Raw genomic sequence first — 8401 nt, forward strand, 5'->3', positions numbered from 1 at the left:
AAGTGATATAAAAATGTTAGAGAGACTTGCTTGGAATAGAAAATGTATTTATCTTTTTGATGATCCCTAGCACTGCTTCTCCTTGGGTGTGATCCAAGCCGTGACCTCAGACAGCTGAATTACCTTTGATCTTAAATTGATAGGAATTTCTTCAGGATAAACATCTGTTCCATGGGGATGTGGCAGCCAGAAATATTCTGATCCAATGTGACCTTACCGCTAAGCTCTGTGGACTGGGCCTGGCTTATGAAGTTCACACCCAAGGGGCTATCACCTCTACTCGCACTGTGCCCCTCAAGTGGCTTGCCCCAGAAAGGCTACTGCTGAGACCAGCTGACATCAGAGGAGACATGTACGGTTTGTTCCTGCCCTTGGGATTTCTTCCCTTCTTGACCTGAGTGTCCTCTAGTCCCTGACCATGACAGCGTCTGTTGTCAATTATGTTTACTTAGAAGTCAGACAGACTCTCAAGCAGAAATATGTATTATGTGACAGAGCTCGTATTTGGCATCTGGCTGCAATCTTTTTTAATGCCTTTCGAATTATTCCTTTGGTATTAGATTAGAAACCTTAATTAGAAAAGCAAAAAGAAAAATGAAAAGATTGTTTATACTGATATCTAGTAGACTCCTTTTAATTTGAAGGACATGGGTCCACTTAATCAAAAGTTCAGTTAAACCAAGAATTATTAAAGTAAAAAGAAATATACATATATGCCTCAAATAATTTATTTTAACTAAAACATATAAGTGGATATATATTGATTGATCTTTTGGAGAAGGGTCAAGACCTTTTTCATGAGGATGGACCTGCTAAATAATGTTACATGTTGTTTCTTGTATGAATAGTATCTGTCATAAATTATTTTTGAGTTTCAGTTTGAATTCTGAGTGAGAAACTTGAAAAACAGTTGTGAAACAACTTGACCACAGGCATTTATTGTTATTTTTCCTAATTTTTTTACATTTGTGTCACCCACACAATTTGATACCACTTTCTTTTTAGCAGCTTATTTTTACAGAATATTTTCAAAGCATTCAGCCTACTTTTCAGGGAGCTGATATTTTTTGCATTCATATTTAATTAGCTTGCATAATATTTAATTGATTACATAATTATAGCTACATGTATGATTGGTATAAATAGGACTGTAAAGAATCACAATTGAATTTTGATAACCATATAACTCAACTGCTTGGAGAAGTACATCGGTGTAAGATGGACTATCTTACTACCCATGAATGTCATGAGCAGCAGAGAAAATGTAGAATGTCAGTTAATATGGTAAGTCAATGAAGAGACTTCCATTGCTGCTTCACAGACATCGGCTTCTCAACAGAAGTCTGGGAGCAATACGCTGAACCGGGAAACACTACTCATTGAATGATGGCGTTATAGAACAGTGAAATATACATCTCTCAAATTATGTTGCATAAGGAAATATGTATTCTATGTATAAAGCTTGTTCTGTGAATGTTTTTCCTAGGTTTGGTCAATTAGATATACTGAGGAAAGTAGATAAATGATAACCCTCACTTGGTCTTATGCTAAAAATAAAGGCTGGAATTTCAGCGGGAAGGAATGAAAAGGATGAAAAATATGCTGAGGGGAATTTCTTTAGGTTTGGGTGAGAATGTGTTTGCATAAACACACCCATAATTTAGCCAATGAGAGTAAATATCTGTTAATATGAAATATAGAAAAAAGTAGACATGAATCCAGTCCTCAAAGGGATTACACTCTAAGGGGATTGGATAGAAATGCTTTCAAATGGCACTCTTACTTGGCTTATTTTATCAGACACTCTGTTCCATTACTTTGCCTTCTTTATTTAACATCTGAAGGCCTCCGATGTTTAAGTGAGTTCTCTTTAGGAAAGGAAAAACAGAGATTAATTAAATGACTTTGTTTCTTTTATAGCTGGTCCTTTGGTATCCTGCTTTATGAGATGGTGACTCTAGGTATGTACCTGTATGCGAGTAGGTTTGAGTGATGCGTGACATATTCTATGAGAAGGGGTTTCAGTTGAATCTCTGAGGTTTAAACTTGGCTGACATGAAATCCTTCTACTCCTTTTAATTTTTTTTTTTTTGCTTTTTTTCTCTTTTCCTCAACACTTTACCAATTCCAAGGATATTTTAAAATCCAAAGGATAAAGGATAACCCCAAGAGTGATCTTGCATAAACATAAAAATGTTGTCTTTAGATTTATAGTTTGTATTCTAGAGGACCTAACGTTCTCTTGCTACTCTCATGCTTTCTCTACCAACAGGGGCACCACCATATCCTGAAGTCCCTCCTGTCAGCATTCTACAGCATCTGCAAAGGGGGAAGATCATGAAGAGACCCAGTAGCTGCACCCAAACCATGTAAGTGGCTTTTAAGGCTTACTCTTCTCTCATTCCAAATCTTTTATTGCTCCCTATTAATCATGCCCTTTTCAGAGATCATCCCCAGCTGTCCTTTATGTGCTAATGTACATCCCTATATCAAACTTATGCAGGAAAACACACCTGCTCATATGTCATATATATCATATGTACATATGTATGTGTGTGTGTGTATACACGCACACACCATGTTGAGGCAACCACTGAGAACTCTGTTAGGAATCCAAGTTTGGTTTAGTTCCTCTAAGCTTCCAAAATAGGTACGAAGCAGACCAAATACAATGCAAATACAGTAGGGTTTTACTTGTCTAAATGTCAGTCTCAGTCAGAAACTGCCAGCCTTAGGTCTAATATAGCTGTCATAAAATCCATTGCACCAGAGTTATTCATTGGCTCTTATTTAGTATTTAACTTTTAAAAATTATTGACTATTTGTTTTTCCAGCTCTAAGCACATTAGAAGTCAACCAGTAGAAGGAGGTAGGAGGAAATTTTAAAGACAGGAGAAGGAGGATCCAATATTGCCAGCAGAATGGGATAACTGGTGAACCATGTAGGCGCAAAAAAAAAAAAAAAAAAAAAAAAAAAATAATAAAAATTACAAAAAATTACACTCAAAATTTTATGACTAATAAAGTACAAAAAGGGATAGTTATAGAACATACAAAATGGTTAAATTATTTATAACAAGGCAGGAGAGAATATAATATACTTACATCTCCATGACAATTTTTGCTATTTTGTAAAATCTTCAGCACTAAATGGTAAATTCCAAGTAATCATTTACTGTATCAAGCAGATTATAAATGTTAACTATCATAACTACAAATATCCACAGTATTGTGATACTGGCTGGGTATACTAGAATAAAATTTCTGACAAATATTTCTTGCAGGCTTTCTATATATAAAAGGCTCTCTTTGATACTGGGGGGAGACACTTAACTGATAAGATCACTACTTGAAGAATTTAACATTGGATGAGGAGATATCTGAAACCAAAAGCTCAGAGTCATCTCTGAGTCAAAAAGACACAAGTTCAGTGCTAATCCTGCTACTTTACCATATATTATTTACTTATTTTGAGATAGGGATAATGATAATCCTACCTCAAAGTTATTGTGAGACTAAAATGAAATGATGCATGCTAAGTTCCACTCCAATGTCTTATATTAGTCAGCTCTTGGTAAATGCTAGCAGTATTATTAAAGTAGCATCTTTTACAAAGTCTCATGGTTCAACATTAACAAGTGTGGGAAATACAGAGGGCACTGAGGTTTATAAGGGAAACCTTCACAGAGGAATTGAGATTTAAAACCATAGGAAATGATGACCACAGAGAGCATATTCAAGGAGTTGGGCACAACATGTGCAAAGACAGAGTTGGGTATTGATAACCTCATCTATGGCACAGGGAGACACTGACTTGGCTGGAGGAGAGGGCTTCAGTTAGGCAAGGCCTATGTGGTAGAGAAGCTAGAGGGTAGGATGTCTACTTCATATGGTAGGTAGTGGGAAACCACTGTAGGTTCTTCATCAGGGATGGGACATGATGAAAGTGTTTGAAAACAGACAGTATTATACATTCTCTAAACTGGATTGAAGAAAAGATAGATGAAAGGTGGTAAATACTTTTCTAGATTAAGGCAATTTTTTGAAGAAGGTAAATTATAAAGGGGGGAAATGATCTGGATTCATGGAAGGAAAAACCCAATTACACTTTCCAAAATTAGGATGAATAATATTATTCCATAACTTCTTATGTATATTTTTATAATTTTTTAATTTTCCAATTACAGTTGACGTACAATATATTAGTTTCAGGTGTACAACATAGTGATTGAACATCTATATAACTTATGAAGTGATCACCTTGATAAGTCTAGTATCCATTTGGAGCCATACATAGTTATTACAATACTAGTGGCCCAGTGTACGAAATTTGTGCACCAGGTTGGGAGTGGTTCCCTCAGCCCAGCCTGCACCCTCTCCAATCGGGGACCCCTTGGGGCATCCTAAACTGGCAGTCAGACAGCTGTCTCGAAATCTGGGACCACTGGCTCCTAATCGCTCACCTGTCTGCCTGCCTGCCGGATTGCCCCTAACCCCTTTGCCTGCCTGCCTGATTGCTCTTAACCTCTCTGCTTGCCTGCCTGATTGCCCCTAACTTCCCTCCCCTGCAGACCTGATCTCCTGATCTCAGACCCCCAATAACCTTCCCCTGCTGGCCTGATCACCCCTAACTGCCTCTGCCTTGGCCCCCACCACCATGGCTTTGTCCGGAAGGAAGCCAGATGTCCGGAAGATGGCCGGTCGACCTGGTCTAATTGCCCTTTTATTAGTATAGATTATTGGCTATACTCTCTATGCTGTACCATGACTTCTTATTTTCCTGGCTGTGATATGCCTTTTATTGGTAGATAAGTTGTACCAATGGTTTGGAATGCTGCAAGTTAGTAATATCTAAAGATGAGAACACAACTTCTGAAAGAGCTTTTGGCAACAGAATGGGGGTGGGGTGGGAACTGTTCTGTCATACTGATTGTACCCTGAGAAATCTTCAGTCATTCCTATTATTAAAAGGGCCCTATTGAGAAGATGATATTAAGAGATTTACATTAAGAGCAGAAGAGAATGTGAATCTCTGGGAAGAATATAAGAGTCAGGACAATAAGAAGTGGATGAAAGAATTTTAGGGTTGTTGTTTTTGTTAAGGTTTGTTAGGTGAGGAGACATGCTCCTCAGATATTTGCCTGGCCAAGGAAGTCAGTGTCTCTCATTTCCCTTTCAGGTATAGTCTTATGAAATCCTGTTGGCGCTGGAAAGAGGACAAGCGCCCTTCAGTTAGAGAATTATGCTCACGCCTAGAAACTGCCTCTCGGACTGCAGATGACAAAGCTGTGTTGCAGGTACCAGAGTTGGTGGTGCCTGAACTGTATGCAGCTGTGGCGGGCATCGGCGTAAAGAGCCTCTCCTACAGCTACAGCGTCCTTTGAAGAACCTGGGGCAAGAAACATTTATGCGTGATCATATACCCTTGGAATTCCTCTAAGGAGAGAGGATGGACTTTCTAGTGGGACATAAAGGAAGAAGTGGGACATGGAGTTGGATCTCCCCCATAAATTTTCCTAGATATGTGAAATGATGCTGGGTGAGACTCTCCACACCAGAGTAGAGAAAAACAGTTTCATTTATGTTGTCCCAAATCCTAAAGAGTCAGGGTAGAAGTGGTAGATAATGTCACTGCAAAGGAGGTTTTATAAATCTGAAAAAAATTTTTTTTTGCAGGGGGGTATGGCACAAATAAGCTGGTACATCCTACCACTGGCTAGTTTCCTCCTGAAACATGCTTTTATCTAGACTATTATAAGGTCCAGAGAAATTAGAATCACATGAGGAAATAGAAAGCCCCAAAAGGAATTGATGAGAAAGAAAATTAAAGGTCCTATTTGCTCAGGGATATAGACGTGAACCAAGGTCATCCTTCAAAGAGAAGGTGGAGGTAAGACAAAGTTCCACAGTAATGATCCCTTCATGCAGGGCTAGAGGAGAACCACAAAGGAAGATTTCCGAGTTTCCCCTGGGTAGAGGTAAGACAAAGATGGCCCCCTTTTATCTAATGCTGAGGCAAGTGAACTCTGTTTCTGCTATTTTTAACCAGAAGATGGAGAGGTCATTTCATGATTAAGAACATTCAATATATATTGTTGATCAGGCTTGCTTCCTGATCCTTATAAGATTAAGGAGACTGAGCCTAGAGTCAGTTAGAAACATCAATGATATACTGTGTGTAATAAATATGAAAGGTGGAAACCAAGTAAGAATACTTAGTAGGCCAGATCTTTATCAAGGCCTCACAAAGTATATCCAAGACAGAAGGATAATAGCTTCTGATTTCAATTATCCATTGACTCTGTGAAACTTATTCCATTAAATTAATATTTATTGAGTCAAAGTAGGCTCTTCAGATATACAACTGCCAGAATCTCTATAGTAGGAAGGATAAAAGTGAATGAAAGATAGAAAAATTAAATAATCTACATTGTCTGAAAAAGGATGAAATGGGTATAATACTTACTTCACAGGGTTGTTGTGAGGACTGAAGGAGAATAAGTATTTATATGATACCTGGCACATAATGTATGCTCAATAAATGCTAGTTTCCGTTCTTTCCCCTTCTTATTCTAGAATCTTTCCTATCTTTTTCTTTTAAAATCTACTGTAGCCAAGAAGAAAACCTTGGTCATCAGTCATGCTGATGTAGGACATGTGGTCAACTACCACATGACTAAAATGTTGAAGTCATCATTTTTGTGTGTACTTCTGGGTGATGATAGTAATCTCCTACTACTGCAAAATAATGAAAACATCACGATGATAATAATTCAGTTGAACATGTGATCTGTGATTTTAAAGAATGCTCACTCTGGGTACTCTGGAAAGGACATCTAAGGCTGGTGTAGGAAAGATGACTGGCTGTCGAAAACTTTGTAGAAGTGAGAATCCTGATGGAGTCATGATGAATCATCAAACTAAATAATGATTCGTGCATATGTAGGAATACCACAATGACTAGTCAGAAATTAAATTAAGTGGCAGTAGAGAGAAGGAAGGTTGAGTGGCTTGGTACTAAATAATCAAGTCATGAAAACTCATCATTGCTTCTAGGTTCTTCATTTAAGTCAAATTTACACAAGATTTCTTTAATCATTCAAATATATGTAAATATTTTAAGTTGAGTGTTAAGGACAACAATGCTAAAACATGGTGCTAGGTGATAAATAAAAGAAATAAGAGAGCTTTCAATTACAGTCTGGAAAGTAAGATACATTATATACATATTTGTGTGAGAATTCTTAAATTACACACTGTGGTAAGTGCTACGAAGAAACAGAGGCCCAGCCTGTGTGGCTCAGTTGGTTGAGCATTGGCCCATGCACCGGAGGTCACCAGATCTATTCTGGTCAGGTCACAGGCCTGGGTTACCAGGTCAGGTGTGTAGGAGGAAGCCGATTCCCATTGATGTTTCTCTCTTCCTCTCTCTGAAATCAATAAAAACGTTTTTTTTTAAAGAAACAAATAGGATAGAGGGGAATATAAAATGGGAAGCTCCCTGAAGATATGCCGTTTAAATTGAGACCTTATTTTCCATCATCGTATTTGATCCTCTCAATAGTTCTATCAACGTTGACTGCCGTATAATCAGTTGGTTTATGGACAAACAGGCTTAGAGACAGTGACTCTAAGAGGTTAGGTAGAGGGAAGTGTTGGGAATGAATCTCAGATCTTCTGACTGTCATTCATTTTACTACACCCCACTGAAAGTCAAAGGTCATCAATAGACAGGATTACTCTGTGTGTTGGTAAGAGAAAGATGATCAATATTGTTTGAAATATAGATTGTAAAGTTCATCTTGTCTTTCCCCACCCTTCAAAGCCCACCCCACACTAAGTCACTGCCACAGCTCCCCAGGCCGCTAAAGATGAGCCCTGACCGAATGAAGTTTTCCTATTGAAAGGAACTGTTTTCATACTACGACTGTCGGGATTTTTAGTTTCAATGTGCTTTCAAAATTTCAGACCCTGTGTTTGAGACCTGCCTGCCTGCCTGATCGCCCCTAACGGCTGCGATTTTGGGATTCTTTGTCTCTATTATTTATAGGCTGCAAGTTGCCCGATGACTCGCGTTGTCCAAAGGGAGAGCCCTGTTTTAGGTAGAAATCCAGCTGGAAAGGGGTCGAATCCAGGTCTGACAATCCGATTTCGGGCTTTAGCTTTACCCACCAGTTAACCGGGAAAGGCCACGCCCCACTCACAAAAAACGCCCCGGGACCCGACAAGGAAATGTGACGTGCGATCCTTCGTTCCCGGCCCATAAAAATGCTGTCATTTGCTCACCCTTCTGGGCTTTGGCCAGTATAATGTGATTTACGTAATTTTAAAAATAACATGACTGTCTCCACTAACGCGAAGCTGAGCTACCCGCTCCGGTGCGGTCAGGTCCTCCTGGCAC

At 38.7% G+C, this 8401-nt stretch overlaps 1 protein-coding gene across 2 annotated transcripts in view; it reads left to right on the forward strand.

Moving 5' to 3' along the window:
* STYK1 (serine/threonine/tyrosine kinase 1) overlaps positions 1–7043 on the forward strand; it is a 31273-nt gene extending 24230 nt beyond the window's left edge. For both annotated transcript variants that reach the window (XM_015563701.1, XM_006763451.2), the window contains exons 7-10: positions 144–352; positions 1921–1961; positions 2273–2369; positions 5180–7043. In XM_015563701.1, coding sequence (XP_015419187.1) covers positions 144–352; positions 1921–1961; positions 2273–2369; positions 5180–5384 — 552 coding nt within the window. In that variant the 3' untranslated portion in view covers positions 5385–7043. The remainder of the gene's footprint in view (positions 1–143; positions 353–1920; positions 1962–2272; positions 2370–5179) is intronic.
* Positions 7044–8401: the final 1358 nt, after the last annotated feature.

Source organism: Myotis davidii, unplaced genomic scaffold (assembly GCF_000327345.1).
Source record: "Myotis davidii unplaced genomic scaffold, ASM32734v1 scaffold1639, whole genome shotgun sequence".
NCBI classification, from domain to species: domain Eukaryota; kingdom Metazoa; phylum Chordata; class Mammalia; order Chiroptera; family Vespertilionidae; genus Myotis; species Myotis davidii.